Source organism: Ascaphus truei, unplaced genomic scaffold (genome assembly GCF_040206685.1).
Source record: "Ascaphus truei isolate aAscTru1 unplaced genomic scaffold, aAscTru1.hap1 HAP1_SCAFFOLD_807, whole genome shotgun sequence".
Taxonomy (NCBI): Eukaryota; Metazoa; Chordata; class Amphibia; order Anura; family Ascaphidae; genus Ascaphus; species Ascaphus truei.
In genome coordinates this window covers 26617-51299 of record NW_027457142.1, presented here as the reverse complement: position 1 = coordinate 51299, position 24683 = coordinate 26617, and the positions used below count along the sequence as shown (strand labels likewise).

Genomic DNA, 24683 nt, shown 5'->3' with positions numbered 1-24683 from the left:
AAGATCCCAGGCGGGATTGCTGATTTGGAAATTGTTAAGAGGGGGCATCCTGACACTGGTTAATGGGTTCTGGCTTTTTTTTTTTAGTTTGGTTAGTGAGGTCAACACACACACACACAGTACTTTTCGAAATAAACCTACGGTTCTATGAAAATTTAAGTTTTTGTGTTGAGCAGGGGTGAAGCAAAACGTATTTATTTATTTTATTCTTACAGGACAATGACATGGGTCACGCTATAAATGTACTCCGTTCAACACAAGCTCAGGAGAGATTGACATTGATTTTATATATGTATAATACACAGTGGTCAACAAACCCGATCGCCACGGGCGACAAGATTTTGTCCGGTGGCGGACCACATGGTCGCCATGGATGATATACAATCCGCATTTGAACAAGCTAGATTCACTGATAGAAAATATTTAGTTTGTTATAAAACTCACAATAAAGACATCAAACAGGGTTTTCAGAAACCTTTATTCATTACACAATTTAATAAACAAGCTAACCAAATCCGTACCATCATAAAAAAAACCATTGGGACATATTAAAACTAGATGCAGATCTTAGACGTATTCTGCAAGAAGGACCAAGAATAGTCTTCAAAAAAGCTAAAACGATTGTATCATCGATTTCCCCAAGTGTATTTCAGTCCATTAGTGAGTAGTCATATCCGTGGCAGCCCCAATGGGTTTTTCTGTTGCGGCCATTGTAATTTCTGTCAGTATGCCAGACCTTTAAAAAAAGTAAAAAGCGCACAGTCAAAAAACTGTTATAAAATTCAAACTTTTATTAATTGTCATACAAGTTTTGTCGTTTACACACTTTGGTGTGGTTGCGGCAAACGTTACGTGGGTCGTACAATCAGACCCTTGAAAACTAGGATATCTGAACATGTTCGGTTAATCACAAGACATGATCTGTCTCATCCAGTATCCAGACATTTCTCAAGCTGTTTGCAAGGCGGTATAATTAATGTTAATTTCTCTGGTTTGGAACATGTGTCTCCACATACCAGGGGAGGAGACAGACTTAATTTCCTCAATCGAAGAGAAATGTATTGGATTTTCACCTTAGATCCAGTCCATCCAAGGGGTATGAACATTGAATGGGAATTAAAATATTTTCTGATATATTGATACTTCATTCTCCTCCCTTGGTGTGCATTGATACGTGCCCAATTCATTGATTTATTTATGGATTCATTCCTTAAATAAGTTGTTCTGGTTGGCTGGCGCACACGCGCAGAAAGGGGTCTGCGCACGCTGCGGGCACCGCCGTGTACCGCGTCAGGGGGCGGAGCCTAGCCGTGATTCTAACACACACAGAGAGAGAGAGACACACACAGAGACACACACAGAGAGAGAGAGAGAGAGAGAGGCACAAAGAGACACAGAGAGAGAGAAAGAGAAACACAGAGAGAGACACAGAGAGAGAAAGAGACACACACAGAGAGAGACAGAGAGAGAGACACACACACACAGAGAGAGAGACACACACACGCAGAGAGACACAGAGAGAGAGGGAGACACAAAGAGACACAGAGAGAGAGAAAGAGAAACACAGAGAGAGAGACACAGAGAGAGAAAGAGACACACACAGAGAGAGACAGAGAGAGAGACACACACACACACAGAGCGAGAGACACAGAGAGACAGAAAGAAAGAGACAGAGAGAGAGAGACACAAACACACACACACACACACAGAGAGACACACACAAAGAGAGCCTGAGAGACAGACACACAGAGAGACACAGACAGACACACAGACAGAGACAGACTGACTGACAGACACATAGACTGAGAAATAGACAGAGAGATAGACAGACATAACTCACCGAGTATTAATATAGAGAGGTGTGTGCTACCTGGGATATATTCAGAGAATATTAGAACACGGAGATCCCTTCGGGGCGCATTCCACCTAAAAAAAAAATGAATGTAATATTGGTATTTAGTCAAATTAAACTTTGATAGCTATACTAAAATAAATATGTGACAAGTATTATTGGATTCCACTCTTATCACAGGGAAACCCAACTTGTGCTCCAAACCGCGGGAGAAGCAATTCCAGGCGTGCAAGGGAGAGGGCGGTGTGGAGCAACCAGGATCCCTTCATAAGGAGAAATAAATCCTAAATGTACAGGCCAAGGCTGTCAGAGAAAGGAAAACTGTCTTCAGGGAGCAGAATACTGATGTGGAAGTCGGGTTTTGCATACAAATATCCCAAGAATTAACTCATTAAAAAAATGTATCTATGTATAACCCCTCCCGTGCATGGAAGGGGATACAGGCGTATACAGGAGATGCTTCTATAGCCAGCATTGAACACTGAAGCAACGACTCACTACTTCACCAACTTACAATATGTTCTTTTAGACCGGGACTCAAGGAGAAACTTCCCACTTTAAAGGGCAGCTCCCTAACTGCAAGGGTGTGAGTTTCTGGGATTCCAACTCAGAGGGGGCCCCCATGTGAGTTTCCGCCATCCCATCTTGGAGGGGGTCCCTGAGTGTGTGTGGGACCCCACATCTAGAGGGACACCACCCCTAACCCCCCCCCCCTCCTCCCCCGTGTGAGTGTCTGGAATCTCATCCACAGAAGGGGCTGCGTGACTGCCTCCTCCACAGAAACATTACATTGCAGGGCTTTTTTGGGGTACTCACCGTGTTGTGTTTGAGCAGGGACAGGCTACACAGCGCTTGTGTCTCTGCTGCTTTCATCATGCCAATCTCCTTAATTTTGAGTATGTACTGCCTCATCTGCTCCTTAATCAGCATCTCCACACACCTACAGGGGAAGCACAAGGACAATCGGGTTACAGAGCCTTCCACTTAACCCCTTGCTTTATAACAAGTCCCTGACCCCTCTGGCAAGGAAGGGGTGAATAGAGGTGGCATCCCTAACCCCGTCTGAGATGGGCAAACCGTAGTCTTCAAAATATCCACCCCGTTTTATTTCATTATTTCCCCCAAGTTCCCTTTAAAAACCCCACAAATGTATTCCCAATGAATTCTTCGGCAGGAAACCATTAGTTTGCGACTTGGTCAATTAGCTGGAAAACAAAAACATTTCTTATGGAAACATGAGAACACGGGAGATTACAGCTCTGAAGTGCGACAGCAGGGCCCACGGGGATAGGACAGAATCACTGTGCAGATCATACGAGAAAGTCGTCTTATCCGGTACTACACACCGCAGCGTCAGACACAGGAACTTGTCTTCTGAGCTTACTATCTCAGTTTTTGGGTGGTCACATGGTGCCGGCACTGCACACCCACTTCAAAGGCAGTGAATTAACCACTAGACTCCCCTTCCCTTAATCCGTTTACAACGGGTGCAGCCTCCGACCAAGGCCCCTATCCGGGCTGAATTGCTCGAGAAGATTTTACCTCTTTTAAGGCAGAAACCCCCCCCCCCCCAAATAAAACCTACACGAGTTTAGCGCATAACAGTATTTTGCTCCCTTGATTGTCTCAATCTGCAGCAGCGCAGATCACGACGGTAACTTTGAGACTGCGCTGGGCCTGGGAGGGAGCGACATTCTGACTTCCCGGTCCTTCAATATTTCAACAGCTCATATCGAAGCAAATAAATAACATGCCCTGAATGGGCGGAAGGAAAGGGACAGGCGGGCGCCTGAATTAGGCTGTGATTTTACCAAAAAACGCCGGCATAATCGAAACCTTACGTGATGGTTTTGGAAACCTCCTTCAGGGTGGTCTGTAGGTCATAGTTGGCTGGACAGCGCAGGAGGCAGGGCGCGAAGATGATGGCCAAGGAATTTGAGGACATGCGGTTCGCATCTTCCATCACAGCCACTCTGCAAAATAGGGTGGCGTTAGAGAATGCCCCACAATGCATTGCCCTGCTGGGCTCTCAGCAGGCATGGGGCTATCTGAGCCCGTGTTTCCAGGGCTGCTTAGCAGACGGAGCCTTCCAGGTGTGACCCTCACTGCCCAGTTATTAGAGCACTGTAACATGCACCTCTTCATCTCTGCACTTCCCTATAATGCAATGGGGCTCAGCTCCCATCCTCAAGCTCCCCCAACAAGTCCGGTTTTCAGGATATCCCTGCTTCAGCACAGGTGGCTCAATCAGTCCCTGCTTCAGCACAGGTGGCTCTATCAGAGGCTTCGACTGAGCCACCTGTGCTCAAGCTGGGATATCCTGAAAACCTGACCTGTTGGGGGGGGGAGGGGGCTTCGGGACTGGAGTTGAGCACCCTTGCTATAATGGATCTGTACATTCTTCCTAACTAATGTGATTCCTGAGCGGCCAGCACTGCTTACAGATATGAGGAAAATGCCCTGTGGTTACACAGCCACACCTCACTATATGCAGGAAGACACAGGAAGGAATCCCTGTGCAAAGCAATACATTCTCTCCATCTGTGGTCTGTGGGGGGGACAATACATTGGGTTTGCTATTGCTTAGCAAGTCCTCTTGGGGTTAAAGGGTTAAAGGCAAAGTGTGTGTGTGTGTGTGTGTGTGTGTGTGTGTGTGTGTGTGTGTGTATGTGTGTGTGTATGTGTGTGTGTGTGTGTGTGTGTGTGTATGTATATATATATATATATATATATATATATATATATATATATATATATATATATAATGCCATATAAATAATACATATATACAGTATTGGGAATAAATAACACACACAATCCCCGATTCTCTGATGCAGGCCTCATCCGTACGTCTATAAGAGAGGAAACAGCCATTTAAAAAGTGTACGAAAGTCTACAGACTGATTATCTCCGGGGAGATGCACACAGAATTTAGGTTGATTAAATCTTAGATTTAAAATTATATTATGTGTATTAAAACAATACACTGACAAGTGAGGGACTCATTTGAACACAGAGTTGGGGCCCGCTCCTGTATGCCCAGGAACACTCCTAGCAGCACACTGACATTGAGCACTACAGGTCTGCATCCTCCCCTGCAATCACACAAAGGGGTTTGCAACCTCTCCTGCATCTTACTTGACAAGGTGAAAGATCAGCCTCTCCAGAGTGTTGTAATGGGCCTGGGGAAGCTGTCCCAGAACTTTGTAGATGGCACACAGCTGTTCCTGCTTCCCAGGGAGCTCTAAAGGGAGAAGGCAAAGCAATAGATGGGTAACGGAGACGTGGGAGAGGTTTACTAAACACCTTCAGTGCTAGAGAGGCCGGACACCTTGTTCTGCAGTGCATGGCAGACCCCTCAGGCGCTACAAGGGTTAGTGGAGATAAAGAAGTAAATGTCTGTTCGTCTAGTGTGGCACAGATCCTGGAGTCTGACTCTCCTACTGCAGGGCATCACAGACCAAAGGGGACTATGGACCATGACGCCTGTCATTCCCACTGCAGGTGACAGTGGCACAGACAGAAGGCACCCATGTCCCACTGAGCCTGACCCAGAGTCCGTACCCCTGGTAAAAAGAGGCAGACATAATAGTCCTATGGCCCATGGAGTGTGTCACACCAACCACTGGGTGACCGTGACAAACAGGAGAGACCTATGGCCCATGTGGTCTGTCCCTCAACTTGAAGCTGACAGACGTACAGACATAACTTATGGCCCACTGAGTCTGTCGCTTCACCAGCAGAGTGACAAAGACTGAAAGGATTTCTGTTCACCAAGTCTAACACAGAGATAAGAGGCCTATGGCCCATGCAATATCTCCCTTTCCACAGTGACACAAACAAAAGGGACTTTTAGCCGGTGGAGTCTGTCCCTCCAACATTAAAATGAAACAGACCGAGTAGATGTTCCACTGAGTGTGACCCAAAAATAAGGCGCATACGGCATCGCTCCCTTTCACCTCAGGGTGACAAAGTATCTCTGGCCAATGGAGTCTACGCCTCCCACCATAGGATAAAGCACAAAGGTACTGTAGATCTCTCCTGCCCATCCAGGATTTCGTGTTCTGCAGTGGAGATCCTCTCTGCAATTTGTCACTAAGCCCCGCGACTCTACAGAGGGAGGGTTACCTTCCTCTCTGCACTTACCCACGGCTCGTAGGAACTCGTTGTACTGAGCGAAGGTCATGAGTGGCTCCGGGAGCTCACGCAACCACTGCTTCAGGATGCCAGTGATGACGTGGATGGGGTAATTATCCAGTTTCACAGAGCTGGGGTCTGTCCAGAAGGGAGACAGAAAACATGTGAGAAAACAAGAGGACTTGTAATGACCGATCCCCATCACCCTTTTATAGGCACTATCCGCGGAGCACAAATACAGAGAAAACATTTTAGATACATGGAAATATTGTTTTTTTTCTCCTCACAAAAATAAGTATTAGGCTGCGGCCACGCTGCCTGCGCTGCACGCACCTGCGAATTCTCCGGTCTACAGAGAGCTGCAAGGGGAAAGACAGGGGGGGGGCATTACTGGGGCGCGGCCATGACATCACCTGGCAGGTTCGCCCTCATTGGCTAAACCGCCGGTGGGCGTGGCCTAGCGCTCTGTCGCTAGTTCCTATCTCAATTTTCATGTGTACCTCAAAAACTCGCAGCGGGCCCGGCCCCATTGTGGGGCGGCTCTTGTCCCTGCAGCGTCCGCCACAGCGGTCGCTGCAGTAGCCAGCGGGGACCTGGCCTTATGAAAACATTTTGGTAAGCTGAAGTGTGTCGTTGTGTAGTCTGCCAGGAAAAAAGTTAAGAGTAATTAAATGTGTTAAAGACGATTACAGGCAGTCCTCGTTTTACAGCGCTTCGCTTTACAACGAATGGCTTATCCAGCGCTATGCAATGCATACCTATGTTCATTTTTACAACGCCAAAACGGCTTATCCAGCGCTCTTACGATGCTTTGCAACGTTGTTTATGTGTATGTGTGTATGTATAAATATATATATATATACACATAAACAACGTTGCAAAGCGTCGTAAGAGCATATATATAATATTATATTATATTACATAATATATTATTTATTATGTTATATTATATATATAATATTATATTATATATGTATAATACAGTATATACACTATATAATGTATGTGTGTGCTGCATATCTTATTGCCTGTGTAAAATATTTGGTGTATTTTAGTGTTAAAAATGCCTTCAGGAACGGAACCTTTCATTTAAACAGTGTTCCTGTGGGAAAACGTGTTTCGCTTTACAACGTTTCGCTATCCAACGCCATTTTGAGTAACGCATTGTGTCGGATAACCGAGGACTGCCTGTATATTATTCCACTGTTTAAAGGGTCAGTCCCTCCTAGGACCAAAATGTACTACTGACCGTGAGATGTTTAAGGGGTCACACCTGGGTGACTTATGCCTTTTTAAAAAAACAAAAATATATAACACCTATAAGTATTTATTATTCATTATTTCAAGTTCCTTTGTAAACACGATGAGCTGAGATTTGGGAGGGGGGGGCGATTTCCTCTGGCTTCCCTTTTGTCTGATTTCACCATGTGCTGAACAGGAGTTTGCACAGGCAAAGCCCCCTCCTCCCTTATCTTTATTGGCTCTCACAGGGTGGCCAGAGGTTGAGTAAACACTGCTGAGAAGCATCCTCCCTCCTTTAAATGCTTTATTTCCCAAATAATGACAGCAGCCAATGTTTTGCTTTGAGCCCAGTTACTGTATGTTACAGGAAAATGACATTCTTTACAAAAATGTAGTTTCATTGTGAACTGCCAGGGATTGCACATTTAAATGATAATATCTTATTTGTCCCTTAGGCCGTGATTATACCAAAATTGTCCGGCAGCGTTGCGCGGCTCAAAAACAAATTGCTGCAATCCAATTAAGGTAAACATACCTCGCACTCCGCGCTCGCTGCCTGGAACTGCAGGGCGGCAGACTGGAGAGCAGACAGGAAATTTTGTTTTGAGCAGGAGACGGCCGTGTCACGTGAGCGGTTCAGCCAATGAGGGCGAACCGCTCACAGCCACGCCTCCGCCACACCTCCCTGTCTCCTCTGCTTGTCTCCTGCCTGCAGTTCAACATGCCGCTTGGCGGCATCGATAGGATGACATCACCAGATCACACTGCCGCCCCGTCGGAGATGGTATAATCTCAGCCTAAATGTGTGCCTCCCCCGGTTCCCTCACAATCCCAGCGCACCGTTCTCCAGGGACTGTTTGAGCTCTCGCATGCGATTGGCTGCCCCACACTTCCGGTAGATGCCCTCCGTGTGCAGGCCGTACATCTCCAGGTACTCTAAGAGCATCTCCATGACAACGGGCACCGAGGACGTCTCACTGATCAGGTCCCCCACGTGCACCCCGAAGTGATGGTTTCCCAGGTTCTGAGGGAGGGATCAGTGTTACCACGGCAACAAAGAGGTGTTCCCTCTGTTACCCAAGAGGATTGAGAAGGTCGGGGCGAGAGAGAAGGCCGGGGCAAAAGAGAAGGGAGGGTGGGGGGGAGAGAAAAGGTTGGGGCGAGAGAGAAGGGGGCGAGTGAGAAGGGAGGGTGAGACAGAAGCGGGTTGCGGTTGAGGATGGGGTGAGAGAATGGGGGGTGTAACATGTGAGCGCTGCAAGAGGGTTTGACACGTCACACAGCTCACACTCTTCCCTCCCTCCCCCCTGATGTACCTTCCTCCCTCCCTTCCCCCTGATATAACTTCCTCCCTCCCCCTCCCTATGTACCTTCCTCCCTCCCGCCAAGTCGCAGGGGCTCTGGATGGTGCTGGCTTCGCTGATCTTGGACGGGTTCCTCTGGAGTTTGTTCCTGGAAGGTGAAACAACACACATATATACACACACCCTGCTTGTATTTCCAACCCCCCCCCCCTCATCCATGTATTTCAACCCCCTTGCACAGATGTGTATATATACCCCCTATTTGTATGCATACACAGACACACACACACATATATTTGTATGCATGTACAAATTCATATACATACTTCTGCATTTTGAAGGTGTATGTATTATAAATAAATATACATTCCTTTAGTAAGGAAAAATATATATTACTATACAGGAAACATATCGCAGACATGACCAGTCCATGCTCAGCCTCTCTCTCTGATAAGTGAATCATACAGATACAAGTACACACAGACCGATATGCCACATATCTGCAGGTCCTTACTCTGTCAGCTTCTCCTTGCTCTCTAGGCTCTCCCCTGGATTCTCCTCCTCGGGCATCACCGCTGCTTCCCCCTGCCCCACCTCGTTCTGCCTTCTCCCTCCTTTCTCCTCTTCTTCTGCCTTCTGCACTCCATCGGAGTTGTCATGTCTCCATTTATGCTCCTCTTCTCGTTCAAGGGCTTCCTGTCTGCTCTTCTCAGACACCATCTCCTTGTACCTGGTAAGACGGATATTATATTAACATTACCATCCAACCACTATTATATTGGGGATTGAAAATTACACTAAAAAGTATTTATAGAAAATACTAAATTATTGTGATCTACTTAGATTTTGCATAGGCTTTGATACGGTTCCACACAAGAGGTTAAAAGCAAATTGGACTCTACAAATATTTGCACCTGGATTGAAAACTGGTTGAAGGATACACAACATAGAGTTGTCGTAAATTGAACTTTTTCAGGTTGGGCTAAAGTCGTGAGTGGAGTACCTCAGGGATCGGTACTGGGACCCTTGCTTTTTAACTTGTTTGTTAATGACCTTGAGGTTGGCATCGAGAGCAAAGTCTCAATCTTGGCTGATGATACTAAATTGTGTAAGGTAGTAGAATCAGAACAGGATGTAATTTCTCTCCAGAAGGACTTGGTGAGACTGGAAACTTGGGCAGGTAAATGGCAGATGAGGTTTAATACAGATACATGTAAGGTTATGCATTTTTGAAACAAGAATAAACAGGAGACTTGCAAATTAAATGGGGATAAATTGGGGGAATCCTTGATGGAGAAGGATTTAGGAGTGCTTGTACACAGCAATAGTGCCCAAAGTCATGCAGTAACTGCAAAGGCAAACAAGATCTTATCTTACAATAAATGGGCAATGGATGGAAGGGAAGTCCATGCTCAGTCACTCTCTCTGATAAGTGAATCATACAGATACAAGTACACACAGACCGATATGCCACATATCTGCAGGTCCTTACTCTGTCAGCTTCTCCTTGCTCTCTAGGCTCTCCCCTGGATTCTCCTTCTCGGGCATCACCTCTGCTCCCCCCTGCCCCACCTCGTTCTGCCTTCTCCCTCCTTTCTCCTCTTCTTCTGCCTTCTGCACTCCATCAGAGTTGTCATGTCTCCATTTATGCTCCTCTTCTCGTTCAAGGGCTTCCTGTCTGCTCTTCTCAGACACCATTTCCTTGTACCTGGTAAGACGGATATTATATTAACATTACCATCCAACCACTATTATATTGGGGATTGAAAATTACACTAAAAAGTATTTATAGAAAATACTAAATTATTGTGATCTACTTAGATTTTGCATAGGCTTTGATACGGTTCCACACAAGAGGTTAATGTACAAAATAAAGCAAATTGGACTCTAAAAATATTTGCACCTGGATTGAAAACTGGTTGAAGGATACACAACATAGAGTTGTCGTAAATGGAACTTTTTCAGGTTGGGCTAAAGTCGTGAGTGGAGTACCTCAGGGATCGGTACTAGGACCCCTGCTTTTTAACTTGTTTGTTAATGACCTTGAGGTTGGCATCGAGAGCAAAGTCTTAATCTTTGCTGATGATACTAAATTGTGTAAGGTAGTAGAATCAGAGCAGGATGTAATTTCTCTCCAGAAGGACTTGGGGAGACTGGAAACTTGGGCAGGTAAATGGCAGATGAGGTTTAATACAGATAAATGTAAGGTTATGCATTTGAGAAACAAGAATAAACAGGAGACTTGCAAATTAAATGGGGATAAATTGGGGGAATCCTTGATGGAGAAGGATTTAGGAGTGCTTGTACACAGCAATAGTGCCCAAAGTCATGCAGTAACAGCAAAGGCAAACAAGATCTTATCTTACAATAAATGGGCAATGGATGGAAGGGAAGTCCATGCTCAGTCACTCTCTCTGATAAGTGAATCATACAGATACAAGTACACACAGACCGATATGCCACATATCTGCAGGTCCTTACTCTGTCAGCTTCTCCTTGCTTTCTAGGCTCTCCCCTGGATTCTCCTTCTCGGGCATCACCTTTGCTTCCCCCTGCCCCACCTCGTTCTGCCTTCTCCCTCCTTTCTCCTCTTCTTCTGCCTTCTGCACTCCATCGGAGTTGTCATGTCTCCATTTATGCTCCTCTTCTCGTTCAAGGGCTTCCTGTCTGCTCTTCTCAGACACCATCTCCTTGTACCTGGTAAGACGGATATTATATTAACATTACCATCCAACCACTATTACACTGGCGACACACTTTATTCGAGCTCGGCTAGTCCCACGAATTCGGGTATACCCGGGTGTATTGAGGTTTGTGACTGTTTTCTGCCCGAGTGCATTGAGTTATTTTCCAAGCAGTGATTGAAGCATTTTATTCCCGCTGGCTGCAATACTGCACAGTATATATATATATACTGCATTACAATTCATGAATTTATGCCATCTGGTAGACACGCGAAGCATTGCAGCCTATTAAATCCTAATCATTATCATTTAACAGATCAGCCGCCCATCAGCCAGGCATGAACCCAGGCTGGGAAGGCAAATGCAACGGGGCTTGTCAGAGGTGAGGAGTGGCGCATTCCAGGTATCTGCCAGGTACATACTGGGTATTTGCTCGAATAAAGTGTGTCGGTGCAGTATATTGGGGATTGAAAATTACACTAAAAAGTATTTATAGAAAATACTAAATTATTGTGATCTACTTAGATTTTGCATAGGCTTTGATACGGTTCCACACAAGAGGTTAATGTACAAAATAAAGCAAATTGGACTCTAAAAATATTTGCACCTGGATTGAAAACTGGTTGAAGGATACACAACATAGAGTTGTCGTAAATGGAACTTTTTCAGGTTGGGCTAAAGTCGTGAGTGGAGTACCTCAGGGATCGGTACTAGGACCCCTGCTTTTTAACTTGTTTGTTAATGACCTTGAGGTTGGCATCGAGAGCAAAGTCTTAATCTTTGCTGATGATACTAAATTGTGTAAGGTAGTAGAATCAGAGCAGGATGTAATTTCTCTCCAGAAGGACTTGGGGAGACTGGAAACTTGGGCAGGTAAATGGCAGATGAGGTTTAATACAGATAAATGTAAGGTTATGCATTTGAGAAACAAGAATAAACAGGAGACTTGCAAATTAAATGGGGATAAATTGGGAGGAATCCTTGATGGAGAAGGATTTAGGAGTGCTTGTACACAGCAATAGTGCCCAAAGTCATGCAGTAACTGCAAAGGCAAACAAGATCTTATCTTACAAAAAATGGGCAATGGATGGGAGGGAAGTCCATGCTTAGTCATTCTCTCTGATAAGTGAATCATACAGATACAAGTACACACAGACCGATATGCCACATATCTGCAGGTCCTTACTCTGTCAGCTTCTCCTTGCTCTCTAGGCTCTCCCCTGGATTCTCCTTCTCGGGCATCACCTCTGCTTCCCCCTGCCCCACCTCGTTCTGCCTTCTCCCTCCTTTCTCCTCTTCTTCTGCTTTCTGCACTCCATCGGAGTTGTCATGTCTCCATTTATGCTCCTCTTCTCGTTCAAGGGCTTCCTGTCTGCTCTTCTCAGACACCATCTCCTTGTACCTGGTAAGACGGATATTATATTAACATTACCATCCAACCACTATTATATTGGGGATTGAAAATTACACTAAAAAGTATTTATAGAAAATACAAAATTATTGTGATCTACTTAGATTTTGCATAGGCTTTGATACGGTTCCACACAAGAGGTTAATGTACAAAATAAAGCAAATTGGACTCTAAAAATATTTGCACCTGGATTGAAAACTGGTTGAAGGATACACAACATAGAGTTGTCATAAATGGAACTTTTTCAGGTTGGGCTAAAGTCGTGAGTGGAGTACCTCAGGGATCGGTACTGGGACCCCTGCTTTTTAACTTGTTTGTTAATGACCTTGAGGTTGGCATCGAGAGCAAAGTCTCAATCTTTGCTGATGATACTAAATTGTGTAAGGTAGTAGAATCAGAGCAGGATGTAATTTCTCTCCAGAAGGACTTGGGGAGACTGGAAACTTGGGCAGGTAAATGGCAGATGAGGTTTAATACAGATAAATGTAAGGTTATGCATTTTTGAAACAAGAATAAACAGGAGACTTGCAAATTAAATGGGGATAAATTTGGGGAATCCTTGATGGAGAAGGATTTAGGAATGCTTGTACACAGCAATAGTGCCCAAAGTCATGCAGTAACTGCAAAGGCAAACAAGATCTTATCTTACAATAAATGGGCAATGGATGGAAGGGAAGTCCATGCTCAGTCACTCTCTCTGATAAGTGAATCATACTGATACAAGTACACACAGACCGATATGCCACATATCTGCAGGTCCTTACTCTGTCAGCTTCTCCTTGCTCTCTAGGCTCTCCCCTGGATTCTCCTCCTCGGGCATCACCGCTGCTTCCCCCTGCCCCACCTCGTTCTGCCTTCTCCCTCCTTTCTCCTCTTCTTCTGCCTTCTGCACTCCATCGGAGTTGTCATGTCTCCATTTATGCTCCTCTTCTCGTTCAAGGGCTTCCTGTCTGCTCTTCTCAGACACCATCTCCTTGTACCTGGTAAGACGGATATTATATTAACATTACCATCCAACCACTATTATATTGGGGATTGAAAATTACACTAAAAAGTATTTATAGAAAATACTAAAATTTGTGATCTACTTAGATTTTGCATAGGCTTTGATACGGTTCCACACAAGAGGTTAATGTACAAAATAAAGCAAATTGGACTCTAAAAATATTTGCACCTGGATTGAAAACTGGTTGAAGGATACACAACATAGAGTTGTCATAAATGGAACTTTTTCAGGTTGGGCTAAAGTCGTGAGTGGAGTACCTCAGGGATCGGTACTGGGACCCCTGCTTTTTAACTTGTTTGTTAATGACCTTGAGGTTGGCATCGAGAGCAAAGTCTCAATCTTTGCTGATGATACTAAATTGTGTAAGGTAGTAGAATCAGAGCAGGATGTAATTTCTCTCCAGAAGGACTTGGGGAGACTGGAAACTTGGGCAGGTAAATGGCAGATGAGGTTTAATACAGATAAATGTAAGGTTATGCATTTGAGAAACAAGAATAAACAGGAGACTTGCAAATTAAATGGGGATAAATTGGGGGAATCCTTGATGGAGAAGGATTTAGGAGTGCTTGTACACAGCAATAGTGCCCAAAGTCATGCAGTAACAGCAAAGGCAAACAAGATCTTATCTTACAATAAATGGGCAATTGATGGAAGGGAAGTCCATGCTCAGTCACTCTCTCTGATAAGTGAATCATACAGATACAAGTACACACAGACCGATATGCCACATATCTGCAGGTCCTTACTCTGTCAGCTTCTCCTTGCTCTCTAGGCTCTCCCCTGGATTCTCCTTCTCGGGCATCACCTTTGCTTCCCCCTGCCCCACCTCGTTCTGCCTTCTCCTTCCTTTCTCCTCTTCTTCTGCCTTCTGCACTCCATCGGAGTTGTCATGTCTCCATTTATGCTCCTCTTCTCGTTCAAGGGCTTCCTGTCTGCTCTTCTCAGACACCATCTCCTTGTACCTGGTAAGACGGATATTATATTAACATTACCATCCAACCACTATTATATTGGGGATTGAAAATTACACTAAAAGTATTTATAGAAAATACTAAATTATTGTGATCTACTTAGATTTTGCATAGGCTTTGATACGGTTCCACACAAGAGGTTAATGTACAAAATAAAGCAAATTGGACTCTAAAAATATTTGCACCTGGATTGAAAATTGGTTGAAGGATACACAACATAGAGTTGTCGTAAATAGAACTTTTTCAGGTTGGGCTAAAGTCGTGAGTGGAGTACCTCAGGGATCGGTACTAGGACCCCTGCTTTTTAACTTGTTTGTTAATGACCTTGAGGTTGGCATCGAGAGCAAAGTCTTAATCTTTGCTGATGATACTAAATTGTGTAAGGTAGTAGAATCAAAGCAGGATGTAATTTCTCTCCAGAAGGACTTGGGGAGACTGGAAACTTGGGCAGGTAAATGGCAGATGAGGTTTAATACAGATAAATGTAAGGTTATGCATTTGAGAAACAAGAATAAACAGGAGACTTGCAAATTAAATGGGGATACATTGGGGGAATCCTTGATGGAGAAGGATTTAGGAGTGCTTGTACACAGCAATAGTGCCCAAAGTCATGCAGTAACTGCAAAGGCAAACAAGATCTTATCTTACAATAAATGGGCAATGGATGGAAGGGAAGTCCATGCTCAGTCACTCTCTCTGATAAGTGAATCATACAGATACAAGTACACACAGACCGATATGCCACATATCTGCAGGTCCTTACTCTGTCAGCTTCTCCTTGCTCTCTAGGCTCTCCCCTGGATTCTCCTTCTCGGGCATCACCTTTGCTTCCCCCTGCCCCACCTCGTTCTGCCTTCTCCCTCCTTTCTCCTCTTCTTCTGCCTTCTGCACTCCATCGGAGTTGTCATGTCTCCATTTATGCTCCTCTTCTCGTTCAAGGGCTTCCTGTCTGCTCTTCTCAGACACCATCTCCTTGTACCTGGTAAGACGGATATTATATTAACATTACCATCCAACCACTATTATATTGGGGATTGAAAATTACACTAAAAAGTATTTATAGAAAATACAAAATTATTGTGATCTACTTAGATTTTGCATAGGCTTTGATACGGTTCCACACAAGAGGTTAATGTACAAAATAAAGCAAATTGGACTCTAAAAATATTTGCACCTGGATTGAAAACTGGTTGAAGGATACACAACATAGAGTTGTCGTAAATGGAACTTTTTCAGGTTGGGCTAAAGTCGTGAGTGGAGTACCTCAGGGATCGGTACTAGGACCCCTGCTTTTTAACTTGTTTGTTAATGACCTTGAGGTTGGCATCGAGAGCAAAGTCTTAATCTTTGCTGATGATACTAAATTGTGTAAGGTAGTAGAATCAGAGCAGGATGTAATTTCTCTCCAGAAGGACTTGGGAGACTGGAAACTTGGGCAGGTAAATGGCAGATGAGGTTTAATACAGATAAATGTAAGGTTATGCATTTGAGAAACAAGAATAAACAGGAGACTTGCAAATTAAATGGGGATAAATTGGGGGAATCCTTGATGGAGAAGGATTTAGGAGTGCTTGTACACAGCAATAGTGCCCAAAGTCATGCAGTAACTGCAAAGGCAAACAAGATCTTATCTTACAATAAATGGGCAATGGATGGAAGGGAAGTCCATGCTCAGTCACTCTCTCTGATAAGTGAATCATACAGATACAAGTACACACAGACCGATATGCCACATATCTGCAGGTCCTTACTCTGTCAGCTTCTCCTTGCTCTCTAGGCTCTCCCCTGGATTCTCCTTGTCGGGCATCACCTCTGCTTCCCCCTGCCCCACCTCGTTCTGCCTTCTCCCTCCTTTCTCCTCTTCTTTTGCCTTCTGCAATCCATCGGAGTTGTCATGTCTCCATGTATGCTCCTGTTCTCGTTCAAGGGCTTCCTGTCTGCTCTTCTCAGACACCATCTCCTTGTACCTGGTACGACGGATATTATATTAACATTACCATCCAATCAATATTATATTGGGGATTGAAAATTACACTAAAAGTATTTATAGAAAATACAAAATTATTGTGATCTACTTAGATTTTGCATAGGCTTTGATACGGTTCCACACAAGAGGTTAATGTACAAAATAAAGCAAATTGGACTCTAAAAATATTTGCACCTGGATTGAAAACTGGTTGAAGGATACACAACATAGAGTTGTCGTAAATGGAACTTTTTCAGGTTGGGCTAAAGTCGTGAGTGGAGTACCTCAGGGATCGGTACTAGGACCCCTGCTTTTTAACTTGTTTGTTAATGACCTTGAGGTTGGCATCGAGAGCAAAGTCTTAATCTTTGCTGATGATACTAAATTGTGTAAGGTAGTAGAATCAGAGCAGGATGTAATTTCTCTCCAGAAGGACTTGGGGAGACTGGAAACTTGGGCAGGTAAATGGCAGATGAGGTTTAATACAGATAAATGTAAGGTTATGCATTTGAGAAACAAGAATAAACAGGAGACTTGCAAATTAAATGGGAATAAATTGGGGGAATCCTTGATGGAGAAGGATTTAGGAGTGCTTGTACACAGCAATAGTGCCCAAAGTCATGCAGTAACTGCAAAGGCAAACAAGATCTTATCTTACAATAAATGGGCAATGGATGGAAGGGAAGTCCATGCTCAGTCACTCTCTCTGATAAGTGAATCATACAGATACAAGTACACACAGACCGATATGCCACATATCTGCAGGTCCTTACTCTGTCAGCTTCTCCTTGCTCTCTAGGCTCTCCCCTGGATTCTCCTTCTCGGGCATCACCTCTGCTTCCCCCTGCCCCACCTCGTTCTGCCTTCTCCCTCCTTTCTCCTCTTCTTCTGCCTTCTGCACTCCATCGGAGTTGTCATGTCTCCATTTATGCTCCTCTTCTCGTTCAAAGGCTTCCTGTCTGCTCTTCTCAGACACCATCTCCTTGTACCTGGTAAGACGGATATTATATTAACATTACCATCCAATCACTATTATATTGGGGATTGAAAATTACACTAAAAAGTATTTATAGAAAATACAAAATTATTGTGATCTACTTAGATTTTGCATAGGCTTTGATACGGTTCCACACAAGAGGTTAATGTACAAAATAAAGCAAATTGGACTCTAAAAATATTTGCACCTGGATTGAAAACTGGTTGAAGGATACACAACATAGAGTTGTCGTAAATGGAACTTTTTCAGGTTGGGCTAAAGTCGTGAGTGGAGTACCTCAGGGATCGGTACTGGGACCCCTGCTTTTTAACTTGTTTGTTAATGACCTTGAGGTTGGCATCGAGAGCAAAGTCTTAATCTTTGCTGATGATACTAAATTGTGTAAGGTAGTAGAATCAGAGCAGGATGTAATTTCTCTCCAGAAGGACTTGGGGAGACTGGAAACTTGGGCAGGTAAATGGCAGATGAGGTTTAATACAGATAAATGTAAGGTTATGCATTTGAGAAACAAGAATAAACAGGAGACTTGCAAATTAAATGGGGATAAATTGGGGGAATCCTTGATGGAGAAGGATTTAGGAGTGCTTGTACACAGCAATAGTGCCCAAAGTCATGCAGTAACTGCAAAGGCAAACAAGATCTTATCTTACAATAAATGGGCAAAGAATGGAAGGGAAGTCCATGCTCAGTCACTCTCTCTGATAAGTGAATCATACAGATACAAGTACACACAGACCGATATGCCACATATCTGCAGGTCCTTACTCTGTCAGCTTCTCCTTGCTCTCTAGGCTCTCCCCTGGATTCTCCTTGTCGGGCATCACCTCTGCTTCCCCCTGCCCCACCTCGTTCTGCCTTCTCCCTCCTTTCTCCTCTTCTTTTGCCTTCTGCAATCCATCGGAGTTGTCATGTCTCCATGTATGCTCCTCTTCTCGTTCAAGGGCTTCCTGTCTGCTCTTCTCAGACACCATCTCCTTGTACCTGGTACGACGGATATTATATTAACATTACCATCCAATCACTATTATATTGGGGATTGAAAATTACACTAAAAGTATTTATAGAAAATACAAAATTATTGTGATCTACTTAGATTTTGCATAGGCTTTGATACGGTTCCACACAAGAGGTTAATGTACAAAATAAAGCAAATTGGACTCTAAAAATATTTGCACCTGGATTGAAAACTGGTTGAAGGATACACAACCTAGAGTTGTCGTAAATGGAACTTTTTCAGGTTGGGCTAAAGTCGTGAGTGGAGTACCTCAGGGATCGGTACTAGGACCCCTGCTTTTTAACTTGTTTGTTAATGACCTTGAGGTTGGCATCGAGAGCAAAGTCTTAATCTTTGCTGATGATACTAAATTGTGTAAGGTAGTAGAATCAGAGCAGGATGTAATTTCTCTCCAGAAGGACTTGGGGAGACTGGAAACTTGGGCAGGTAAATGGCAGATGAGGTTTAATACAGATAAATGTAAGGTTATGCATTTGAGAAACAAGAATAAACAGGAGACTTGCAAATTAAATGGGAATAAATTGGGGGAATCCTTGATGGAGAAGGATTTAGGAGTGCTTGTACACAGCAATAGTGCCCAAAGTCATGCAGTAACTGCAAAGGCAAACAAGATCTTATCTTACAATAAATGGGCAATGGATGGAAGGGAAGTCCATGCTCAGTCACTCTCTCTGATAAGTGAATCATACAGATACAAGTACACACAGACCGATATGCCACATATCTGCAGGTCCTTACTCTGTCAGCTTCTCCTTGCTCTCTAGGCTCTCCCCTGGATTCTCCTTCTCGGGCATCACCTCTGCTTCCCCCTGCCCCACCTCGTTCTGCCTTCTCCCTCCTTTCTCCTCTTCTTCTGCCTTCTGCACTCCATCGGAGTTGTCATGTCTCCATTTATGCTCCTCTTCTCGTTCAAAGGCTTCCTGTCTGCTCTTCTCAGACACCATCTCCTTGTACCTGGTAAGACGGATATTATATTAACATTACCATCCAATCACTATTATATTGGGGATTGAAAATTACACTAAAAAGTATTTATAGAAAATACAAAATTATTGTGATCTACTTAGATTTTGCATAGGCTTTGATACGGTTCCACACAAGAGGTTAATGTACAAAATAAAGCAAATTGGACTCTAAAAATATTTGCACCTGGATTGAAAACTGGTTGAAGGATACACAACATAGAGTTGTCGTAAATGGAACTTTTTCAGGTTGGGCTAAAGTCGTGAGTGGAGTACCTCAGGGATCGGTACTAGGACCCCTGCTTTTTAACTTGTTTGTTAATGACCTTGAGGTTGGCATCGAGAGCAAAGTCTTAATCTTTGCTGATGATACTAAATTGTGTAAGGTAGTAGAATCAGAGCAGGATGTAATTTCTCTCCAGAAGGACTTGGGGAGACTGGAAACTTGGGCAGGTAAATGGCAGATGAGGTTTAATACAGATAAATGTAAGGTTATGCATTTGAGAAACAAGAATAAACAGGAGACTTGCAAATTAAATGGGGATAAATTGGGGGAATCCTTGATGGGGAAGGATTTAGGAGTGCTTGTACACAGCAATAGTGCCCAAAGTCATGCAGTAACTGCAAAGGCAAACAAGATCTTATCTTACAATAAATGGGCAATGGATGGAAGGGAAGTCCATGCTCAGTCACTCTCTCTGATAAGTGAATCATACAGATACAAGTACACACAGACTGATATGCCACATATCTGCAGGTCCTTACTCTGTCAGCTTCTCCTTGCTCTCTAGGCTCTCCCCTGGATTCTCCTTCTCGGGCATCACCTCTGCTTCCCCCTGCCCCACCTCGTTCTGCCTTCTCCCTCCTTTCTCCTCTTCTTCTGCTTTCTGCACTCCATCGGAGTTGTCATGTCTCCATTTATGCTCCTCTTCTCGTTCAAGGGCTTCCTGTCTGCTCTTCTCAGACACCATCTCCTTGTACCTGGTAAGACGGATATTATATTAACATTACCATCCAACCACTATTATATTGGGGATTGAAAATTACACTAAAAAGTATTTATAGAAAATACTAAATTATTGTGATCTACTTCGATTTTGCATAGGCTTTGATACGGTTCCACACAAGAGGTTTATGTACAAAATAAAGCAAATTGGACTCTAAAAATATTTGTACCTGGATTGAAAACTGGTTGAAGGATACACAACATAGAGTTGTCGTAAATGGAACTTTTTCAGGTTGGGCTAAAGTCGTGAGTGGAGTACCTCAGGGATCGGTACTAGGACCCCTGCTTTTTAACTTGTTTGTTAATGACCTTGAGGTTGGCATCGAGAGCAAAGTCTTAATCTTTGCTGATGATACTAAATTGTGTAAGGTAGTAGAATCAGAGCAGGATGTAATTTCTCTCCAGAAGGACTTGGGGAGACTGGAAACTTGGGCAGGTAAATGGCAGATGAGGTTTAATACAGATAAATGTAAGGTTATGCATTTGAGAAACAAGAATAAACAGGAGACTTGCAAATTAAATGGGAATAAATTGGGGGAATCCTTGATGGAGAAGGATTTAGGAGTGCTTGTACACAGCAATAGTGCCCAAAGTCATGCAGTAACTGCAAAGGCAAACAAGATCTTATCTTACAATAAATGGGCAATGGATGGAAGGGAAGTCCATGCTCAGTCACTCTCTCTGATAAGTGAATCATACAGATACAAGTACACACAGACCGATATGCCACATATCTGCAGGTCCTTACTCTGTCAGCTTCTCCTTGCTCTCTAGGCTCTCCCCTGGATTCTCCTTCTCGGGCATCACCTCTGCTTCCCCCTGCCCCACCTCGTTCTGCCTTCTCCCTCCTTTCTCCTCTTCTTCTGCCTTCTGCACTCCATCGGAGTTGTCATGTCTCCATTTATGCTCCTCTTCTCGTTCAAAGGCTTCCTGTCTGCTCTTCTCAGACACCATCTCCTTGTACCTGGTAAGACGGATATTATATTAACATTACCATCCAATCACTATTATATTGGGGATTGAAAATTACACTAAAAAGTATTTATAGAAAATACAAAATTATTGTGATCTACTTAGATTTTGCATAGGCTTTGATACGGTTCCACACAAGAGGTTAATGTACAAAATAAAGCAAATTGGACTCTAAAAATATTTGCACCTGGATTGAAAACTGGTTGAAGGATACACAACATAGAGTTGTCGTAAATGGAACTTTTTCAGGTTGGGCTAAAGTCGTGAGTGGAGTACCTCAGGGATCGGTACTAGGACCCCTGCTTTTTAACTTGTTTGTTAATGACCTTGAGGTTGGCATCGAGAGCAAAGTCTTAATCTTTGCTGATGATACTAAATTGTGTAAGGTAGTAGAATCAGAGCAGGATGTAATTTCTCTCCAGAAGGACTTGGGGAGACTGGAAACTTGGGCAGGTAAATGGCAGATGAGGTTTAATACAGATAAATGTAAGGTTATGCATTTGAGAAACAAGAATAAACAGGAGACTTGCAAATTAAATGGGGATAAATTGGGGGAATCCTTGATGGGGAAGGATTTAGGAGTGCTTGTACACAGCAATAGTGCCCAAAGTCATGCAGTAACTGCAAAGGCAAACAAGATCTTATCTTACAATAAATGGGCAATGGATGGAAGGGAAGTCCATGCTCAGTCACTCTCTCTGATAAGTGAATCATACAGATACAAGTACACACAGACTGATATGCCACATATCTGCAGGTCCTTACTCTGTCAGCTTCTCCTTGCTCTCTAGGCTCTCCCCTGGATTCTCCTTCTCGGGCATCACCTCTGCTTCCCCCTGCCCCACCTCGTTCTGCCTTCTCCCTCCTTTCTCCTCTTCTTCTGCTTTCTGCACTCCATCGGAGTTGTCATGTCTCCATTTATGCTCCTCTTCTCGTTCAAGGGCTTCCTGTCTGCTCTTCTCAGACACCATCTCCTTGTACCTGGTAAGACGGATATTATATTAACATTACCATCCAACCACTATTATATTGGGGATTGAAAATTACACTAAAAAGTATTTATAGAAAATACTAAATTATTGTGATCTACTTCGATTTTGCATAGGCTTTGATACGGTTCCACACAAGAGGTTTATGTACAAAATAAAGCAAATTGGACTCTAAAAATATTTGTACCTGGATTGAAAACTGGTTGAAGGATACACAACATAGAGTTGTCGTAAATGGAACTTTTTCAGGTTGGGCTAAAGTCGTGAGTGGAGTACCTCAGGGATCGGTACTAGGACCCCTGCTTTTTAACTTGTTTGTTAATGACCTTGAGGTTGGCATCGAGAGCAAAGTCTTAATCTTTGCTGATGATACTAAATTGTGTAAGGTAGTAGAATCAGAGCAGGATGTAATTTCTCTCCAGAAGGACTTGGGGAGACTGGAAACTTGGGCAGGTAAATGGCAGATGAGGTTTAATACAGATAAATGTAAGGTTATGCATTTGAGAAACAAGAATAAACAGGAGACTTGCAAATTAAATGGGGATAAATTGGGGAAATCCTTGATGGAGAAGGATTTAGGAGTGCTTGTACACAGCAATAGTGCCCAAAGTCATGCAGTAACTGCAAAGGCAAACAAGATCTTATCTTACAATAAATGGGCAATGGATGGAAGGGAAGTCCATGCTCAGTCACTCTCTCTGATAAGTGAATCATACAGATACAAGTACACACAGACCGATATGCCACATATCTGCATGTCCTTACTCTGTCAGCTTCTCCTTGCTCTCTAGGCTCTCCCCTGGATTCTCCTTCTCGGGCATCACCTCTGCTTCCCCCTGCCCCACCTCGTTCTGCCTTCTCCCTCCTTTCTCCTCTTCTTCTGCCTTCTGCACTCCATCGGAGTTGTCATGTCTCCATTTATGCTCCTCTTCTCGTTCAAGGGCTTCCTGTCTGCTCTTCTCAGACACCATCTCCTTGTACCTGGTAAGACGGATATTATATTAACATTACCATCCAACCACTATTATATTGGGGATTGAAAATTACACTAAAAAGTATTTATAGAAAATACAAAATTATTGTGATCTACTTAGATTTTGCATAGGCTTTGATACGGTTCCACACAAGAGGTTAATGTACAAAATAAAGCAAATTGGACTCTAAAAATATTTGCACCTGGATTGAAAACTGGTTGAAGGATACACAACATAGAGTTGTCGTAAATGGAACTTTTTCAGGTTGGGCTAAAGTCGTGAGTGGAGTACCTCAGGGATCGGTACTAGGACCCCTGCTTTTTAACTTGTTTGTTAATGACCTTGAGGTTGGCATCGAGAGCAAAGTCTTAATCTTTGCTGATGATACTAAATTGTGTAAGGTAGTAGAATCAGAGCAGGATGTAATTTCTCTCCAGAAGGACTTGGGAGACTGGAAACTTGGGCTGGTAAATGGCAGATGAGGTTTAATACAGATAAATGTAAGGTTATGCATTTGAGAAACAAGAATAAACAGGAGACTTGCAAATTAAATGGGGATAAATTGGGGGAATCCTTGATGGAGAAGGATTTAGGAGTGCTTGTACACAGCAATAGTGCCCAAAGTCATGCAGTAACTGCAAAGGCAAACAAGATCTTATCTTACAATAAATGGGCAATGGATGGAAGGGAAGTCCATGCTCAGTCACTCTCTCTGATAAGTGAATCATACAGATACAAGTACACACAGACCGATATGCCACATATCTGCAGGTCCTTACTCTGTCAGCTTCTCCTTGCTCTCTAGGCTCTCCCCTGGATTCTCCTTGTCGGGCTTCACCTCTGCTTCCCCCTGCCCCACCTCGTTCTGCCTTCTCCCTCCTTTCTCCTCTTCTTTTGCCTTCTGCAATCCATCGGAGTTGTCATGTCTCCATGTATGCTCCTCTTCTCGTTCAAGGGCTTCCTGTCTGCTCTTCTCAGACACCATCTCCTTGTACCTGGTACGACGGATATTATATTAACATTACCATCCAATCACTATTATATTGGGGATTGAAAATTACACTAAAAGTATTTATAGAAAATACAAAATTATTGTGATCTACTTAGATTTTGCATAGGCTTTGATACGGTTCCACACAAGAGGTTAATGTACAAAATAAAGCAAATTGGACTCTAAAAATATTTGCACCTGGAT

General features: G+C 43.5%; 1 protein-coding gene across 1 annotated transcript in view; it reads right to left on the bottom strand.

The window, feature by feature from the left end:
- Positions 1-460: 460 nt before the first annotated feature.
- The window catches only part of LOC142486292 (unconventional myosin-IXb-like), a 45692-nt gene continuing 21469 nt past the window's right edge, over positions 461-24683 (bottom strand). The window contains exons 3-10 of the mRNA XM_075584918.1: positions 8602-8683; positions 8072-8255; positions 5999-6127; positions 4991-5096; positions 3694-3825; positions 2669-2792; positions 1841-1926; positions 461-736 (exon numbers count right to left, since the gene is read on the bottom strand). Of these exons, the coding sequence (XP_075441033.1) occupies positions 1882-1926; positions 2669-2792; positions 3694-3825; positions 4991-5096; positions 5999-6127; positions 8072-8255; positions 8602-8683 (802 nt within the window). The 3' untranslated portion in view covers positions 461-736; positions 1841-1881. The remainder of the gene's footprint in view (positions 737-1840; positions 1927-2668; positions 2793-3693; positions 3826-4990; positions 5097-5998; positions 6128-8071; positions 8256-8601; positions 8684-24683) is intronic.